The sequence below is a fragment of the Hemitrygon akajei genome, chromosome 31, assembly GCF_048418815.1.
Source record: "Hemitrygon akajei chromosome 31, sHemAka1.3, whole genome shotgun sequence".
Classification (NCBI taxonomy): domain Eukaryota; kingdom Metazoa; phylum Chordata; class Chondrichthyes; order Myliobatiformes; family Dasyatidae; genus Hemitrygon; species Hemitrygon akajei.
Window position 1 is genome coordinate 35,285,984 of NC_133154.1, and position 20,882 is coordinate 35,306,865.

Consider the following 20,882-nt stretch of genomic DNA (forward strand, 5'->3'; position numbering starts at 1 on the left):
CCACCATTCCTCCCCAACTCTCTCCCTCATGTCTCCTACTCTACGATCTCTCTCCCCACCATTCCTCCCCAACTCTCTCCCTCATGTCTCCTACTCTACGATCTCTCTCCCCACCATTCCTCCCCAACTCTCTCCCTCATGTCTCCTACTCTACGATCTCTCTCCCCACCATTCCTCCCCAACTCTCTCCCTCATGTCTCCTACTCTACGATCTCTCTCCCCACCATTCCTCCCCAACTCTCTCCCCCATGTCTCCCACTCTACGATCTCTCTCCCCACCATTCCTCCCCAACTCTCTCCCCCATGTCTCCCACTCTACGATCTCTCTCCCCACCATTCCTCCCCAACTCTCTCCCTCATGTCTCCTACTCTACGATCTCTCTCCCCCCATTCCTCCCCAACTCTCTCCCCCATGTCTCCCACTCTACGATCTCTCTCCCCACCATTCCTCCCCAACTCTCTCCCTCATGTCTCCTACTCTACGATCTCTCTCCCCACCATTCCTCCCCAACTCTCTCCCTCATGTCTCCTACTCTACGATCTCTCTCCCCACCATTCCTCCCCAACTCTCTCCCCCATGTCTCCCACTCTACGATCTCTCTCCCCACCATTCCTCCCCAACTCTCTCCCCCATGTCTCCCACTCTACGATCTCTCTCCCCACCATTCCTCCCCAACTCTCTCCCTCATGTCTCCTACTCTACGATCTCTCTCCCCCCCATTCCTCCCCAACTCTCTCCCTCATGTCTCCTACTCTACGATCTCTCTCCCCCCCATTCCTCCCCAACTCTCTCCCTCATGTCTCCCACTCTACGATCTCTCTCCCCACCATTCCTCCCCAACTCTCTCCCTCATGTCTCCTACTCTACGATCTCTCTCCCCCCCATTCCTCCCCAACTCTCTCCCTCATGTCTCCTACTCTACGATCTCTCTCCCCCCCATTCCTCCCCAACTCTCTCCCTCATGTCTCCCACTCTACGATCTCTCTCCCCACCATTCCTCCCCAACTCTCTCCCTCATGTCTCCCACTCTACGATCTCCCTCCCTGCCCCTCTCTCCCCCCCTCCCCCCACTCACTGCCCCGCAGGCTCACCTCGTGGACCAGGATGTCCTCATGCAGTGAGTGGCCCGGTGCATTCCTCAGCTTCTCCATGGTCTCGTACATGCCCTGGCAATCGCGTAACTTGTCCGCTGAGCCCAACAGATGCTTCAGCAGTACCAGGCCCACCTTGAAGATTATCTTCACTCCTGGGGGAAAGCAGAGGGTCCTGTCAGGGTCCGCGGAGAGTGAGAGGGACAAGGGGTCGAAGAGAATCAGAGAAAGAGGACAAGGGGGGCAGCAAGCGCACGCACACAGGCATATGCACACACAGAGTCACGCAGGCATAGACAGACAAATACCCCTGGGGTGCGGTGGGGTGGGCACTCACCGTCACAGAAGAACATGTCCCACACACGGAGCACAGACGACCAGGGCAAAGTGCGGGCGAAAATGCACATGAACCACTCTGTCATGTAGAGGATGGGGTCAATCTTGTGCTTCTTGAGGTGGCGGTAAGCGAGGGGTGAAACCCGGCGTAGGAGGGCAGACAGAACCTCTCCATCCAACTGGATAGCCTCCTGAAGGAGTGGGAGAGAGGATGGGGGTAGAGTGTGGGGAAAGAGAATGGGAGGAGTGGGGAGGGGGACGGGGAGAAAAGATGAGAGAGACTCTTTAGAATCCCTCCACTTATTCTGGAGTGAACCGTCTCCATGGTACCCCACTCCCCCACCCACAGTCTCCCTTGCACACACAGACCCATAAGATTGTTCAGACACACATAATGCTCACATGCACTCTCACACACACATAATGCTCACATGCACTCTCACACACACTCATACACGGATTTCCAACCTCTCTGACACACACACACTCCCTCACCTTTCCTCTCATGCACACACACCCTCTCTCTCTCTCACACACACACACCCCCCACCATTTCCAACCTCTCTGACACACACACACTCCCTCACCTTTCCTCTCGTGCACACCCCCCCCTCTCACACACATACACACCCCACCATTTCCAACCTCTCTGACACACACACACTCCCTCACCTTTCCTCTCGTGCACACCCCCCCCTCTCTCTCACACACACACCCCCCACCATTTCCAACCTCTCTCTCCCACACACACCCTCACCGTTTCTTTCACTCACCAGCCCCGCGCTGTAGTATCCCGGTAGATACTTCTCACAGATCTGTACCAGGCACCAGAAGGCTTGCTGTGGGCACAGTGAAGAGGCGAATTAGACCTTAGCCCATGGATCCCACTCCCCTTCCCCAGCACTCCATACAAGTTCCCAGGAGTGAGCATTGCCAATAGCCTGTCCTGGTCCAACCACACAGATGCTGCTGGCCAAGAAAGCTGGGCATGCCTCTGCGTTATCAGCAGCAAACTAACGAGTGACTCCAGGGAGAGGAAGGAGGTGAATGTGTGCCCGTCTACACTGGGGGGTCAGCGGTGCACAGAGTCAGCAGCTTTAAATCCCAGCTGAGCTGCCCTGGACCCAGCACACTGATACAATCACACAGGAGATTTGCCAGTGTCATTACTTCCTCAGGAGGTTGAGGAGGTTCAGCCGGTCACCGAACACTCTGACAAACTGCTACAGATGTACTGCTGGAAGTGTCCTGACTGGATGCACCGCGGTCTGGTACGGCAATTCGAATGCACGGGAACACAAGAAACTGCAGAGAGCAGTGGACAGCCCGATACATCACAGACACATCTCCCCACCATCGGTGTATCTACAGGAGGGGCTGCCTCAAGAAGGCAATGTCCATCAGCAAAGATCCCCACCATCCAGGCCGTGCCATCTTCTCACACCTCCCACTGGGCAGGAGGTACAGTAGCCCGAAATCCCACACCGCCAGGTCCATAAACAGTGAATTCCCTTCAACCATTCGGTTCCTGAACCGACTGGCACAATCCTAATCACCGCCCCACTGTGACAGCTTTGCACTACAACCGACGTATTGTTTTTTTGTAGTAGCTGTGATAAGTCTGGCTATCAAATGGTTTACAGTGGTCCCATGTCCTGAGGTACAGTAAAATACTTTGTTCTGTTCACCATATCAGTACACCGATTTAGCACAAAGGAAAGGCAATAACAGAATATAGAAAAATAGTGTTGTAGTTACAGAGAAAGTGTAGTGCAGGCAGACAGTAAGCGAGATAGACTGAGAGATCAATTCAAGAGTCTGTCTTGTCGCACTAGGAGGCCATTCAATAGCCTGATACAGTAGGTGTGGGATAGAAGCTGTCCTTTGATCCTGGTGATATGCTTTTGTATCTTCTACCTCATGGGAGGGGTGAGAAAAGAGAATGGGTGGGGTGTTTGATTGTGCTGGCTGCTTTACTGAGGCAGTGGGAAGTGCAGACAGAGTCCGTGGAGAGGGGCTGTCATGCCAAGCCGTGATCTATCCCGACGGGATGCTTTCTGTGGTGTGTTGGTAAAGATGGATTGGGACACACCGAGTTTTCGCCTCCTGAATGGCTGGAGACACCGGTGAGCTCTCTCAGTGGGACTTGCAGCTCTCGACTGCAGCACCACCACTGATGTAGACAGGAATGTGTACACCGCCCCCTCCTTCCTGAAATCAATGGCCAGCTCTGGTACTGAGGGAACTGATGCAATTCTGACGTCAGGGGATGTTGCCTTTCCTTCATGTGGCCTCCACATACAGGACCGTGCAAAGCAGAGACATCAAGGAAAGTTGCCTTTCCTTCAATAAGGCCTCCACATACGCAGAGACAAATTGGTCCGTCTGAGTAACACATAAAGCAAACCTCACGTCCCGCAGTTAACATCTGATTAACCTGATTGAGTCTCCGTGCACGCTCACAGCAGCGTGGCCAGATTCTGCTCGAACTCCATTTACAAGACTGCAGATGATATCATAACGCAAATAATAATGAGTCAGAGCACAGGAAGGAGATAGAGAGCCTACTCACTTGTTGTCATGTCAGCAGCCTACCCTTCAATGTTAGCAAAACAAAAGAGCTGGTCATTAACTTCAGGAAGGGGGGGCGGTGCACGTGTTCCTGTCTACATCAACAGTGCTGAAGTCGAGAACTTCAGGCTCTCAGAGTGAATATCACCATCCTGTCCTGGTCCAACCATCCAGATAACAAGGCCAAGAAAGCTGACCGATGCTTCAGGAGGCGAGAAATTCCACACTGACCCTCACCAATCTTTACAAATACATCATATAAAGTATCCTACCCGGATCCAGTACAGCCTGGTACAGGAACGACTGCCCGTGACCATAAGAAACTCAAGAGTTGCGAACAGCGCTGAGCACGTCACGGAAAACAGCCTGCCCTCCACGGACTGTCTGCATTTCCTGTGGCCGACAATGAAAGACCCCAGGATACAAAAGCCTGAAAGCACGTACCAACTGACACAATGTCAGTCTCTACCCCTCTGTTATCGGCCTCCTAAACTGACCTCGTGTCCTCACAATCTGCCTCACTGTGATCCCACACCTTACTGTTTAGCTGCACTGCACTGTCTCTGTAACTGTAACACTTTATTCTGCATTGTTATTGTCTTACCATGTTCTACCTCAGTGCACTGTGTAATGAATCGATCAGTATGAACATTGTATTAGGCAGATCTCAGTACATCTGAGGACAACCAATATCACTAGATAGCAGTGATAGGATTGAGCCGAGCCAGCATGGATTTACCAAGGGTAAATCATGCTTGACTAATCTGTTGGGAGTTTTTCAAGGATGTAACCAGGAAGTTAGACGAGGGAGATCCAGTGGATGTAGTGTACCTCGATTTTCAGAAGGCATTTGATAAGGTCCCACATAGGAGATTGGTGGGTAAAATCAAAGCTCAGGGCATCGGGGGGGGGAAGACATTGACATGGATAGAAAACTGGTTGGCAGATAGAAAGCAAAGGGTAGCGGAGAATGGGTGTTTCTCGGAATGGCAGGTGGTGACTAGTGGGGTGCCACAGGGCTCGGTATTGGGACCACAGCTGTTTATGATTTACGTCAACGATTTAGATGAAGGCATTGAGAATAACATCAGCAAATTTGCTGATGATACTAAGCTGGGTGGCAGTGTGACATGTGATGAGGATGTTAGGAGAATTCAGGGTGACTTGGATAGGCTGGGTGAGTGGGCAGATACTTGGCAGATGACGTTTAATGTGAATAAGTGTGAGGTTATCCACTTTGGGAGTAAGAACAGGAAGGCAGATTATTATCTGAATGGTGTAGAGAAGTAAGGTGTAAGGGAGAAATACAAAGAGATCTTGGAGTCCTTGTTCATCAGTCACTGAGGGTGAATGAGCAAGTGCAGCAGGCAGTGAAGAAGGCTAATGAAATGTTGGCCTTTATTACAAAGGGAATTGAGTACAAGAGCAAGGAAATCTTCTTGCATTTGTACAGAGCCCTGGTGAGACCACACCTGGAGTATTGTGTACAGTTTTGGTCTCCAGGATTAAGGAAGGACATCCTGGCTGTAGAGGAAGTGCAGCGTAGATTCACAAGGTCAATTCCTGGGATGTCTGGACTGTCTTACGCAGAGAGGTTAGAGAGACTGGGCTTGTACACGCTGGAATTAAGGAGATTGAGGGGGATCTGATTGAAACATATAAGATTATTAAGGGATTGGACAAGATAGAGGCAGGAAATATGTTCCAGTTGCTGGGAGAGTCCAGTACCAGAGGGCATGGTTTGAGAATAAGGGGTAGGTCATTTAGGACAGAGTTAAGGAAAAACTTCTTCTCCCAGAGAGTTGTGGGGGTCTGGAATGCATGCCTCGGAAGGTAATGGAAGCCAATTCTCTGGATGCTTTCAAGGAGGAGCTAGATAGGTATCTTATGGATAGGGGAATCAAGGGATATGGGGACAAGGCAGGAACCAGGTATTGATAGTAGATGATCAGCCATGATCTCAAAATGGTGGTGCAGGCTCGAAGGGCCGAATGGTCTACTTCTGCACCTATTGTCTATTGTCTATTATCAACAAGGAAGCTGACAAATGTGACCAATGATCTTTTCAAAGATGGTACCGAGCTGCAATCTCCACATAGTTCCTAGCTCAGAATTATTTTTTTTAGCTTCGCAGGGATGATTTTTGGGGATCGCATAGGAAATTTGAGGTTGGGTTACGGTTCAGGTACAGGAAAATGGTCAGGAGCAGTCACTGAAGGAGCCGGAGGTGGGAGCTCGGGTTGGAGCACTCTGAGATCTCATGTCTTGAAGGGTCCCAGGAACGAGGGCCGGCGATCCCAAGTCTGGCAAGTCTTGGGGTTGGAGGTCCGAGGTCAGGGGAACACGAGGCCCAAGTTCAGTAGGCAGGTCCTTAGGTTAGAGGTCTGTAATCAGCGAGTCCCAGGCTCGAAACCCAGATGTCGGTGAGTTCGGAGGATGGAGCCTGAAGGTCAAAGGATAGGATTGGCGAGTCCGGAGGTCAGAGGACCGATGTTTGCGAGTCCAGGACCTGGTCAAAGGCCTGGAGGAAGCCTGTCCTGGGATTGGAGGCCCTAATGTGTGGGTGGATGGGAGGGTGGGACTGGGGCTTGTTCTGCTGTTGTTGCTTGTTGTCCTGCTGAACATTGTGGGCATAAGGCAAGGGTTAACACAATATCCAGGCAAGGGTTAACACAATATCCAGGCAAGGACAGAGTGCAGACAGTAGAGGCTGTTACAAATGTGCCACAACTCTGAGGGGCCAAAGGGTACAAAGTAGCCCCCTCCTTTTTGAGAATCGCAAGATCGCTATTAATTCAGGTCTGGGACCCAGGAAATGAGAGAGACACACGCAGAATCCACAAGGGTTTGGAATGTGTCCTGGCCCCCAGAAAGGCGGAACCATTGATAACGGCCATTGTCTCTTGGAGACGGAATTGTGTATTGAGTACTGTACTATTCATTGAAGCCCTCAGGGAATGACCAGAGTGGGCTGGTTGAGGGATTGCATCATCCCAACCTGACTGACATCTGAGACCCCGTGAGTGAGGATAAAAGAGGGTCTGGGGAACAACCCCTTCAGACGCACCAGGAGAAACGCTAGAAATCCCGTGACAGCGTTTAATAGCGAAAGCCGGTGGGGGGCCCGCGTGCGTCCTTTTCCATTTGCCTAGGAATTGGCAGGCCTTACCACGGAAGAACGGCTTAGCTAAAGAAGAGGCCACCAACGAAATTTCGAAGGATCGACATCATAAAAAGGAAAAGCTGGCAAGTTCTAAAAATCTGTCTCTCTCTCCAACCAAAAAGCTGCAGCCTGCATGAACTGAGTGACTTTTATATTTCCATCGGACAATACATTATCCCCTAGACAACGATAGAGCTATTTCTTATTGATTATTATTATACCCGCACTTTTAGATCTAGTATTGACGACGTATAGTATCTGTATGTTTGCATTGATATTATTTTTGTGTATTTTTACTAATAAATACTGTTAAAAATAGTACCATCAGACTTCAACGGACCTCTCTATCTTTGATGGTAAGTGACCCAGTTACGGGGTTCGTAACAAGGCAAAAAAGGACTTTCAGGGGCATGGCTTCCTTTTAAACACCAGGGGACTGGAGACCAGATAAACGATCCAAGGCACACACATCAACTAACAGACCACTGCTTTGTTAACTTCAAAGTATGATCAATTGTTAGCTTGTAGTTTCGACTGACTTTTAACACTTCTACTGTAAATGGCGATAGATCTTGCAAGCAAAGAATTCAAACATACACAGTTTACCAAGCAGTCAATATCTGTAACCGTGAGTGAATTCTGTATAAAAATGGCACTTCTCTGTTCAGACTTCAGAACAATGTGGTGACAGGGGCCATGCTTCTCTCCTTGTACACGAGTGAAATAAAGTATGTTTGAGTCGTGAGAGTGCGTGTTCTGCTCCAGTATGTATTGCAGCTATTTATCTTACCATCAACAAAGACACGACAGCCTCCTGCGCTGCCCCCAGTGCACCCTTGGGTATGTTGGTTGTTAACCAAATGACACATTTCACTGTATGTTTTGATGTACACATGATAAATAAATCTAATGTGAAGTTTCTCCTGATATAAGGTGACCACAATAAACCCACTTGCCACCCCCTCGCCCTCGCCTTGTGCCTCACCTCGGCAGGCATGTGCATGAGTAAGACTGCAGCAACGGGCGCCTGTGCCTGGCAGTAACCCTCGTCCGGCTGGTACACAGTGTAGGCTTTGAGGATGCGGTACAGGTCCTGCTGCCTGTGGCACATGGGGGAGTTAATTTACCAGTCTGCACCTCGGAACTGTAAATGGTTAGAAGAGACAGGGAACCATCTCTGTCCCTTCCCTCCTCCCCAATGACCCTGCCAACCAAAACCTTACCCCTCTCCAAACCCTGACTCTCCTGTGCAAGGGCAAAACTTCCTACACACACAAACCCATGATCACACAGGCAACAATTACCTCCCTCTCTCTCACACTCATCTCCATCACATAGGCGTCTCACTCCCTCCCTCTCACACACATCTGTCTCTCTCTCTGTCCCTCTCACAGCCCTTCCTCTCACACACTCATCTCCATCACATAGGCGTCTCACTCCCTCCCTCTCTCTCACACACATCTCCGTCACATAGGCGTCTCACTCCCTCCCTCTCTCTCACACACATCTCCGTCACATAGGGATCTCACTCCCTCCCTCTCTCAGAGCCCTTCCCTCCCTCTCACCCTCGCTCTCACACACACATCTCTGTCTCTCTGTCCCTCTCGGAGCCCTTCCTCTCTCACACTCATCTCCATCACATAGGCATCTCTCTCCCGCTCTCTCTCTCACACATCTCCATCACATAGGTGTCTCTCTCCCTCCCTCTCACAGAATCCCTTCCCCCCCCCACACACCCACGCACACGTCTCTCCCACATAGGAACGTCTCACATGCACGGACATTCCTTCTCAAATGCATACCCACCTCTCACACACATGTATCTCACACATAAAACCAGAATGAGGCCATTCAGCCCACTGAATCTGTTCAGCCATTCAATCATGACTGAAATATTTTCCCACAACCCCATTCTCCTGCCTTCTCCCTGAACATTCCGACACTCTTACTAACCAAGAACCTCTCAACCTCCACTTTAAATATACTCAATGACACAGCTGCCTGTGGCAATGAATTCCACCTCATCTCTGCTCTAAAAGAGCATCCTTCTATTCTGAGGCAATGCCCTTTGGTCCTAGTCTCTCCCCTCCTATAGGAAACATCCTCTCCATCCACTTTAAGCCTTTCAATATTCGATAGGTTTCAATCTCTTACATCTGCTTATCTCTTTCTCTCTCACACACTCACACAGCTCCACTCTTGCATGCACACATCTCTCTCTCACACGTAAACCTCCCTCTTTCATACACATTCATACTTCAAAAACATAATCTCACACTCATATCTGATGGCGCTCATAATGTCTCTCTTATTTCAGACACACATGCCACTCTTGCACACACTCACACATGGGCGACGTTTCTCTCTCTCGACCAAACACATACACTACTTTCTCTCCGACCCTCCCGTTATCCATGTCTCACTCACACACACTCCCCTCTCTGTATACCCTGCGCACACACATCCCTCTCTGTATACCCTGCGCACATCACATCCCCCTCTCTGGTTCAACCTCCACCCCCCTGCACACACTCCACTCTCTGTATACCCTGCGCACACACTCCCCTCTCTGGGTCAACCTCCACCCCCCTGCACACACTCCCCTCTCTGTATACCCTGCGCACATATCCCCCTCTCTGGGTCAACCTCCACCCTCCTGCACACTCTCCCCTCTCTGTATACCTTGCGCACACACTCCCCTCTCTGGGTCAACCTCCACCCCCCTGCACACACTCCCCTCTCTGTATACCCTGCGCACATATCCCCCTCTCTGGGTCAACCTCCACCCCCCTGCACACACTCCCCTCTCTGTATACCCTGCGCACACACTCCCCTCTCTGGGTCAACATCCACCCCCCTGCACACACTCCCCTCTCTGTATACCCTGCGCACACACTCCCCTCTCTGGGTCAACCTCCACCCCCCTGCACACACTCCCCTCTCTGTATACCCTGCGCACACACTCCCCTCTCTGGGTCAACATCCACCCCCCTGCACACACTCCCCTCTCTGTATACCCTGCGCACACACTCCCCTCTCTGGGTCAACCTCCACCCCCCTGCACACACTCCCCTCTCTGTATACCCTGCGCACACACTCCCCTCTCTGGGTCAACCTCCACCCCCCTGCACACACTCCCCTCTCTGTATACCCTGCGCACACACATCCCCCTCTCTGGGTCAACCTCCACCCCCCCTGCACACACTCCCCTCTCTGTATACCCTGCGCACACACTCCCCTCTCTGGGTCAACCTCCAACCCCCTGCACACACTCCCCTCTCTGTATACCCTGCGCACACACATCCCCCTCTCTGGGTCAACCTCCACCCCCCTGCACACACTCCCCTCTCTGTATACCCTGCGCACACACTCCCCTGTCTATGTCAACCCTCTGCACACACACTCCCCTCTCTGGGTCAACCTCCAACCCCCTACACACACTCCCCTCTCTGTATACCCTGCGCACACACTCCCCTCTCTGGGTCAACCTCCACCCCCCTGCACACACTCCCCTCTCTGTATACCCTGCGCACACACATCCCCCTCTCTGGGTCAACCTCCACCCCCCTGCACACACTCCCCTCTCTGTATACCCTGCGCACACACTCCCCTGTCTATGTCAACCCTCTGCACACACACTCCCCTCTCTGGGTCAACCTCCACCCCCCTACACACACTCCCCTCTCTGTATACCCTGCGCACACACTCCCCTCTCTGGGTCAACCTCCACCCCCCTGCACACACTCCCCTCTCTGTATACACTGCACACACACATCCCCCTCTCTGGGTCAACCTCCACCCCCCTACACACACTCCCCTCTCTGTATACCCTGCGCACACACTCCCCTGTCTATGTCAACCCTCTGCACACACACTCCCCTCTCTGGGTCAACCTCCACCCCCCTACACACACTCCCCTCTCTGTATACCCTGCGCACACACTCCCCTCTCTGGGTCAACCTCCACCCCCCTGCACACACTCCCCTCTCTGTATACACTGCACACACACATCCCCCTCTCTGGGTCAACCTCCACCCCCCTACACACACTCCCCTCTCTGTATACCCTGCGCACACACTCCCCTGTCTATGTCAACCCTCTGCACACACACTCCCCTCTCTGGGTCAACCTCCACCCCCCTGCACACACTCCCCTCTCTGTATACCCTGCGCACATATCCCCCTCTCTGGGTCAACCTCCACCCCCCTGCACACACTCCCCTCTCTGTATACCCTGCGCACACACTCCCCTCTCTGGGTCAACCTCCACCCCCCTGCACACACTCCCCTCTCTGTATACCCTGCGCACACACATCCCCCTCTCTGGGTCAACCTCCACCCCCCTGCACACACTCCCCTCTCTGTATACCCTGCGCACACACTCCCCTCTCTGGGTCAACCTCCACCCCCCTGCACACACTCCCCTCTCTGTATACCCTGCGCACACACATTCCCCTCTCTGGGTCAACCTCCACCCCCCTGCACACACTCCCCTCTCTGTATACCCTGCACACACACATCCCCCTCTCTGGGTCAACCTCCACTCCCCTGCACACACTCCCCTCTCTGTATACCCTGCGCACACACATCCCCCTCTCTGGGTCAACCTCCACCCCCCTACACACACTCCCCTCTCTGTATACCCTGCGCACACACTCCCCTGTCTATGTCAACCCTCTGCACACACACTCCCCTCTCTGGGTCAACCTCCACCCCCCTGCACACACTCCCCTCTCTGTATACACTGCACACACACATCCCCCTCTCTGGGTCAACCTCCACCCCCCTACACACACTCCCCTCTCTGTATACCCTGCGCACACACTCCCCTGTCTATGTCAACCCTCTGCACACACACTCCCCTCTCTGGGTCAACCTCCACCCCCCTGCACACACTCCCCTCTCTGTATACCCTGCGCACATATCCCCCTCTCTGGGTCAACCTCCAACCCCCTGCACACACTCCCCTCTCTGTATACCCTGCGCACACACTCCCCTCTCTGGGTCAACCTCCACCCCCCTGCACACACTCCCCTCTCTGTATACCCTGCGCACACACATCCCCCTCTCTGGGTCAACCTCCACCCCCCTGCACACACTCCCCTCTCTGTATACCCTGCGCACACACATTCCCCTCTCTGGGTCAACCTCCACCCCCCTGCACACACTCCCCTCTCTGTATACCCTGCACACACACATCCCCCTCTCTGGGTCAACCTCCACCCCCCTGCACACACTCCCCTCTCTGTATACCCTGCGCACATATCCCCCTCTCTGGGTCAACCTCCACCCCCCTGCACACACTCCCCTCTCTGTATACCCTGCGCACACACTCCCCTCTCTGTATACCCTGCGCACACACATCCCCCTCTCTGGGTCAACCTCCACCCCCCTGCACACACTCCCCTCCCTGTATACCCTGCGCACATATCCCCCTCTCTGGGTCAACCTCCACCCCCCTGCACACACTCCCCTCCCTGTATACCCTGCGCACACACATCCCCCTCTCTGGGTCAACCTCCACCCCCCTACACACACTCCCCTCTCTGTATAACCTGCGCACACACATCCCCCTCTCTGGGTCAACCTCCACCCCCATGCACACACTCCCATCTCTGTATACCCTGCGCACACACATCCCCCTCTCTGGGTCACCTCCACCCCCCTGCACACACTCCCCTCTCTGTATACCCTGCGCACATATCCCCCTCTCTGGGTCAACCTCCACCCTCCTGCACACACTCCCCTTTCTCCCACCACAGACCGTCTCTCAGACAGCAGACCCACCCGTGTCCCCCGCGGAGTGCAAACATCTCATGGAATGGAAACTGTCTGTGCAAATCCTTCTCAATGATGTCCAGCCACTTGGGGTCTCCCGGCTGCCGGTCCAGTTCCTGGGGGGGGCAGAGAGAGCAGTGGAGGCATAAACTGGTCTCCCCCACAAACGCGACGGTAATGGGGGGGGGGGGGGAGCACAGTAGATGACTGAGTGGAACCGGCTTGATCCCATTCACACAAACGCCACAGGTAGAAAGGGAGGTGTGGGGAAGGGAGGAGGGGAGAGGTGACTGGGTGAGGGTCAGGAGAAGGAGGGGAGGGGGCAGAGGGCAGAAGAGTGGGAGAATGGGAGGGAGAGGAGGGGGTGAGAGAGGAGGGAAGGGGCGATGGAGGTGCACACAACAGTAACCTCCCTACCCCACTCCCTCAGCAGGAACCTTACCTCGAACTTGCCGGGATTCTGGTCCATCAGCTGCTTGCTGCGGGACAGTTCCTGCCAGGCCCGAGACCGAAGCGAGGAGGGAATGCCCTTCCGGCACCTCAACTTCACCTGGGGCAAAGCAGGGGACAGAGGCCGAGGTCAGAGACAACATCGCGAGGCCTTCAACACAGCTGAGGGTGACTGCCACACGAGGGGGAAAGGGTACAGATGGGGGGTAAAAGCAGGGAGAGAGAAACATGACCCACCCCCTTCACCAAGGCCAGGTCTGAATTCCGGAACTCCCTCACCTGACAGACCCATGAGTGCCATAGCACGTCATCACCCTCACCCCTGGGGGGCAAGGATGAGCGATAGATGCTGGCATGGATGCCACCTCCTCCTAGGGTTTGGGGATGAATGATAATTTACAATTACTTGATGGGCAAACAGGGATGTGTGTTAAACGCTGGCAAACCCTCCCCCATACCTTCTCACGGCTCAGAATTCAGCAGGCTCTTTGACCCATCGAGATGATGCTAACCATCAATCCACACATCTGCCCCAATCTGATTCAACTCCCCCAGATTCTATTCCGCATCCATGTAAGAGGGGGAGGGGCATCGACCACTCACTCCACACTTTCTTTGGAAATTGAAGGAAACCAGTGAAGAGTATGTATGCATGGGGTCACAGGGAGAATGTGCAGACTGCATACACACGCGCGCGCACACGCCTTCTTCAGCACAGAAACGGTACAGGCAGCGGGGTGGGGGGGATCTGGGCTGAGAGGCCCGCAGTGCCACCGCGGATGTGGCCCTCACCTTGTCAAACCTTTGGGCCACCCACTTGTCCCAGCGATTCAACATTTCCAGCCACTTCATCTCCCGCATCCGGGCCACATCCACAGCGATCGCGCTTTCCCTGCAATAGACAGGCAACTGACGTCAGCAATCTGACAGGACGGTGTGGAGGGAGATTCACTCTGTGTCTGACCCTGGGAATGTGTGACAGGACGGTGTGGAGGGAGATTCACTCTGTGTCTGAGCCCGGGAGTGTGTGATGGGACGGTGTGGTGGGAGATTCACTCTGTGTCTGACCCCGGGAGTGTGTGATGGGACGGTGTGGTGGGAGATTCACTCTGTGTCTGACCCTGGGAGTGTGTGATGAGACGGTGTGGAGGGAGATTCACTCTGTGTCTGACCCTGGGAGTGTGTGATGGGACGGTGTGGAGGGAGATTCACTCTGTGTCTGACCCTGGGAGTGTGTGACAGGACGGTGTGGAGGGAGATTCACTCTGACCCCGGGAGTGTGTGACAGGACGGTGTGGAGGGAGATTCACTCTGTGTCTGACCCCAGGAGTGTGTGACAGGACGGTGTGGAGGGAGATTCACTCTGTGTCTGAGCCTGGGAGTGTGTGATGGGACGGTGTGGAGTGAGATTCACTCTGTGTCTGACCCCGGGAGTGTGTCATGGGACAGTGTGGAGTGAGATTCACTATGTGTCTGACCCTGGGAGTGTGTGATGGGACGGTGTGGAGTGAGATTCACTCTGTGTCTGACCTCGGGAGTGTGTGATGGGATGGTGTGGAGGGAGCTTCACTCTGTGTCTGACCCCGGGAGTGTGTGATGGGACGGTGTGGAGGGAGATTCACTGTGTGGTTGACCCCGGGAGTGTGTGATGGGATGGTGTGGAGGGAGTTTCACTCTGTGTCAGACCCCAGGAACGTATGATGGGACAGTGTGGAGGGAGCTTCACTCTGTGTCTGACCCCGGGAGTGTGTGTTGGGACGGTGTGGAGGGAGCTTCACTCTGTGTCTGACCCCGGGAGTGTGTGATGGGATGGTGTGGAGGGAGCTTCACTCTGTGGTTGACCCCAGGAGTGTGTGATGGGATGGTGTGGAGGGAGATTCACTCTGTGTCTGACCCCGGGAGTGTGTGATGGGACGGTGTGGAGGGTGCTTCACTGTGTGGTTGACCCCGGGAGTGTGTGATGGGACGGTGTGGAGTGAGATTCACTCTGTGTCTGACCCCGGGAGTGTGTCATGGGACAGTGTGGAGTGAGATTCACTATGTGTCTGACCCTGGGAGTGTGTGATGGGACGGTGTGGAGTGAGATTCACTCTGTGTCTGACCTCGGGAGTGTGTGATGGGACGGTGTGGAGGGAGATTCACTCTGTGTCTTACCCCGGGAGTGTGTGATGGGACGGTGTGGAGGGAGATTCACTCTGTGTCTGACCCCGGGAGAGTGTGATGGGACGGTGTGGAGGGAGATTCACTCTGTGTCTGACCCCGGGAGTGTGTGATGGGATGGTGTGGAGGGAGATTCACTCTGTCTCTGAACTCGGGAGTGTGTGATGGGACGGTGTGGAGGGAGATTCACTCTGTGTCTGACCCCGGGAGAGTGTGATGGGACGGTGTGGAGGGAGATTCACTCTGTGTCTGACCCCGGGAGTGTGTGATGGGACGGTGTGGAGGGAGATTCACTCTGTCTCTGACCTCGGGAGTGTGTGATGGGACGGTGTGGAGGGAGCTTCACTCTGAGTCTGACCCCTGGAGTGTGTGATGGGATGGTGTGGAGGGAGATTCACTCTGTCTCTGACCTCGTGAGTGTGTGATGGGACGGTGTGGAGGGAGATTCACTCTGTCTCTGACCTCGGGAGTGTGTGATGGGACGGTGTGGAGGGAGCTTCACTCTGTGTCTGACCCCGGGAGTGTGTCATGGGATGGTGTGGAGGGAGATTCACTCTGTCTCTGACCTCGGGAGTGTGTGATGGGACGGTGTGGAGGGAGATTCACTCTGTCTCTGACCTCGGGAGTGTGTGATGGGACTGTGTGGAGGGAGATTCACTCTGTGTATGACCCCAGGAGTGTGTGATGGGACGGTGTGGAGGGTGCTTCACTGTGTGGTTGACCCCGGGAGTGTGTGATGGGATGGTGTGGAGGGAGTTTCACTCTGTGTCAGACCCCAGGAACGTATGATGGGACAGTGTGGAGGGAGCTTCACTCTGTGTCTGACCCCGGGAGTGTGTGATGGGACGGTGTGGAGGGAGATTCACTCTGTCTCTGAACTCGGGAGTGTGTGATGGGACGGTGTGGAGGGAGATTCACTCTGTGTATGACCCCGGGAGAGTGTGATGGGACGGTGTGGAGGGAGATTCACTCTGTGTCTGACCCCGGGAGTGTGTGATGGGACGGTGTGGAGGGAGTTTCACTCTGTGTCAGACCCCAGGAAAGTATGATGGGACAGTGTGGAGGGAGTTTCACTCTGTGTCTGACCCCGGGAGCATGTGACAGGACAGTGTGGAGGCAGTTTCACTCTGTGTCAGACCCCAGGAGCATACAAATGGACAGTGTGGAGGGAGATTCACTCTGTGTCTGACCCCGGGAGTGTGTGATGGGACGGTGTGGAGGGAGATTCACTCTGTGTCTGACGCTGGGAGTGTGTGATGGGATGGTGTGGAGGGAGATTCACTCTATCTCTGACCTCGGGAGTGTGTGATGGGACTGTGTGGAGGGAGATTCACTCTGTGTATGACCCCAGGAGTGTGTGATGGGACGGTGTGGAGGGAGCTTCACTCTGTGGTTGACCCCAGGAGTGTGTGATGGGATGGTGTGGAGGGAGATTCACTCTGTGTCTGACCCCGGGAGTGTGTGATGGGACGGTGTGGAGGGTGCTTCACTGTGTGGTTGACCCCGGGAGTGTGTGATGGGACGGTGTGGAGTGAGATTCACTCTGTGTCTGACCCCGGGAGTGTGTCATGGGACAGTGTGGAGTGAGATTCACTATGTGTCTGACCCTGGGAGTGTGTGATGGGACGGTGTGGAGTGAGATTCACTCTGTGTCTGACCTCGGGAGTGTGTGATGGGACGGTGTGGAGGGAGCTTCACTCTGTGTCTGACCCCGGGAGTGTGTGATGGGACGGTGTGGAGGGAGATTCACTCTGTGTCTGACCCCGGGAGAGTGTGATGGGACGGTGTGGAGGGAGATTCACTCTGTGTCTGACCCCGGGAGTGTGTGATGGGACGGTGTGGAGGGAGATTCACTCTGTCTCTGAACTCGGGAGTGTGTGATGGGACGGTGTGGAGGGAGATTCACTCTGTGTCTGACCCCGGGAGAGTGTGATGGGACGGTGTGGAGGGAGATTCACTCTGTGTCTGACCCCGGGAGTGTGTGATGGGACGGTGTGGAGGGAGATTCACTCTGTCTCTGAACTCGGGAGTGTGTGATGGGACGGTGTGGAGGGAGATTCACTCTGTGTCTGACCCCGGGAGAGTGTGATGGGACGGTGTGGAGGGAGATTCACTCTGTGTCTGACCCCGGGAGTGTGTGATGGGACGGTGTGGAGGGAGTTTCACTCTGTGTCTGACCCCGGGAGCATGTGACAGGACAGTGTGGAGGCAGTTTCACTCTGTGTCAGACCCCAGGAGCATACAAATGGACAGTGTGGAGGGAGTTTCACTCTGTGTCTGACCCCAGGAGTGTTTGATGGGACAGTGTAGAGGGAGCTTCACTCTGTGTCTGACCCCAGGAGTGTGTGTTGGGACGGTGTGGAGGGAGCTACGCTCTGTGTTTGACCCCGGGAGTGTGTGATGGGACGGTGTGGAGGGAGATTCACTCTGTGATTGACCCCAGGAGTGTGTGATGGGACGGTGTGGAGGGAGATTCACTCTGTGATTGACCCCGGGAGTATGTGATGGGACGGTGTGGAGGGAGATTCACTCTGTGTTTGACCCCGGGAGTGTGTCATGGGATGGTGTGGAGGGAGATTCACTCTGTCTCTGACCTCGGGAGTGTGTGATGGGACGGTGTGGAGGTAGATTCACTCTGTCTCTGACCTCGGGAGTGTGTGATGGGACTGTGTGGAGGGAGATTCACTCTGTGTATGACCCCAGGAGTGTGTGATGGGACGGTGTGGAGGGAGTTTCACTCTGTGTCAGACCCCAGGAAAGTATGATGGGACAGTGTGGAGGGAGTTTCACTCTGTGTCTGACCCCGGGAGCATGTGACAGGACAGTGTGGAGGCAGTTTCACTCTGTGTCAGACCCCAGGAGCATACAAATGGACAGTGTGGAGGGAGATTCACTCTGTGTCTGACCCCGGGAGTGTGTGATGGGACGGTGTGGAGGGAGATTCACTCTGTGTCTGACGCTGGGAGTGTGTGATGGGATGGTGTGGAGGGAGATTCACTCTATCTCTGACCTCGGGAGTGTGTGATGGGACTGTGTGGAGGGAGATTCACTCTGTGTATGACCCCAGGAGTGTGTGATGGGACGGTGTGGAGGGAGCTTCACTCTGTGGTTGACCCCAGGAGTGTGTGATGGGATGGTGTGGAGGGAGATTCACTCTGTGTCTGACCCCGGGAGTGTGTGATGGGACGTTGTGGAGGGTGCTTCACTGTGTGGTTGACCCCGGGAGTGTGTGATGGGACGGTGTGGAGTGAGATTCACTCTGTGTCTGACCCCGGGAGTGTGTCATGGGACAGTGTGGAGTGAGATTCACTATGTGTCTGACCCTGGGAGTGTGTGATGGGACGGTGTGGAGTGAGATTCACTCTGTGTCTGACCTCGGGAGTGTGTGATGGGACGGTGTGGAGGGAGCTTCACTCTGTGTCTGACCCCGGGAGTGTGTGATGGGACGGTGTGGAGGGAGATTCACTCTGTGTCTGACCCCGGGAGAGTGTGATGGGACGGTGTGGAGGGAGATTCACTCTGTGTCTGACCCCGGGAGTGTGTGATGGGACGGTGTGGAGGGAGATTCACTCTGTCTCTGAACTCGGGAGTGTGTGATGGGACGGTGTGGAGGGAGATTCACTCTGTGTCTGACCCCGGGAGAGTGTGATGGGACGGTGTGGAGGGAGATTCACTCTGTGTCTGACCCCGGGAGTGTGTGATGGGACGGTGTGGAGGGAGATTCACTCTGTCTCTGAACTCGGGAGTGTGTGATGGGACGGTGTGGAGGGAGATTCACTCTGTGTCTGACCCCGGGAGAGTGTGATGGGACGGTGTGGAGGGAGATTCACTCTGTGTCTGACCCCGGGAGTGTGTGATGGGACGGTGTGGAGGGAGTTTCACTCTGTGTCAGACCCCAGGAAAGTATGATGGGACAGTGTGGAGGGAGTTTCACTCTGTGTCTGACCCCGGGAGCATGTGACAGGACAGTGTGGAGGCAGTTTCACTCTGTGTCAGACCCCAGGAGCATACAAATGGACAGTGTGGAGGGAGTTTCACTCTGTGTCTGACCCCAGGAGTGTTTGATGGGACAGTGTAGAGGGAGCTTCACTCTGTGTCTGACCCCAGGAGTGTGTGTTGGGACGGTGTGGAGGGAGCTACGCTCTGTGTTTGACCCCGGGAGTGTGTGATGGGACGGTGTGGAGGGAGATTCACTCTGTGATTGACCCCAGGAGTGTGTGATGGGACGGTGTGGAGGGAGATTCACTCTGTGATTGACCCCGGGAGTATGTGATGGGACGGTGTGGAGGGAGATTCACTCTGTGTTTGACCCCGGGAGTATGTGATGGGACGGTGTGGAGGGAGCTTCACTCTGTGTTTGACCCCGGGAGTGTGTGATGGGATGGTGCGGAGGGAGATTCACTCTGCGGTTGACCCTGGGAGTGTTTGATGGGACGCTGTGGAGCGAGCTCTATTTTTTTGACATGGGATGCCAGTAAAGCAAGCGTTAACCAAGGCTGTGAGATCTCACCCGCCCTTCCTGTTTCTCAAATGGGTGTGAGATTTTTTTTATGGACACATTCTGATACTGTCTACTTTCCACTACCACCACCACTGCCTCCCACCTCCTGCTGCACTCCCCTCCAGCCCAGCCCATCGATTTCCTGCTGCTCTGCTGGGGCTGTACGCTGCCCGCCGTGCCTCGAGGTCCTGGGTCACACCTCGTGCCCTCTCTGGGCAGTGGGATGTGGGAGGGGGGGGGTCACAGAGTACCACAACACTGAAGCAGGCTCTTTGGCCCATCCTGCCACTCTGGTTTTCTGTCTAGTACGGCACCCAAATCCTATCTCTACACATCCCTCCCGCTCTTCCCATACTCAGTGAAGAATTTTCCACTCAGCTTCTTAATATTTCCCCTTTCATCGTGAACCTACGATCTCTCATTCCAACCTCACGCAATCTCACCCAACCTCAGTGGAAAAAGCTGCGCCCCTCATAATTTCATTTACACTCTAAGATTTCACCTCATTATCCGACAGTTCTGGGAATAAAGTCCTAACCTACTCAACATTTCCCAAAAGCCGGTCAAGTCCTAGCAACATCTCTACACTCTTTCAAACTTATCGATATCTCTCCTGTAGGCAGGTGACCAGATCACACACAATACTTCAAATTCAATATAACATCCCATCTGATGTGGTGATGAGTACCGAAGGGAGTACAGGTACACAGCTCCCCGAGTGTGTAGGCAAGGACAGACGGAGGTGAAGGAGGTGTTTGACACGCTGGTCTTCATCAGTCACAACACCGAGTACAGGAGTTGGGAGGTTATGTTGCAGTTGTACAAGATGTTG

The 20,882-nt window shown here is 54.3% G+C and overlaps 1 protein-coding gene across 1 annotated transcript in view; it reads right to left on the bottom strand.

Moving 5' to 3' along the window:
• LOC140719215 (uncharacterized) overlaps nucleotides 1-20,882 on the bottom strand; it is a 53,566-nt gene that overhangs the window by 5,826 nt on the left and 26,858 nt on the right. The window contains exons 2-8 of the mRNA XM_073033653.1: nucleotides 14,182-14,281; nucleotides 13,382-13,489; nucleotides 12,949-13,055; nucleotides 8,148-8,262; nucleotides 2,202-2,267; nucleotides 1,430-1,619; nucleotides 1,093-1,247 (exon numbers count right to left, since the gene is read on the bottom strand). Of these exons, the coding sequence (XP_072889754.1) occupies nucleotides 1,093-1,247; nucleotides 1,430-1,619; nucleotides 2,202-2,267; nucleotides 8,148-8,262; nucleotides 12,949-13,055; nucleotides 13,382-13,489; nucleotides 14,182-14,281 (841 nt within the window). The remainder of the gene's footprint in view (nucleotides 1-1,092; nucleotides 1,248-1,429; nucleotides 1,620-2,201; nucleotides 2,268-8,147; nucleotides 8,263-12,948; nucleotides 13,056-13,381; nucleotides 13,490-14,181; nucleotides 14,282-20,882) is intronic.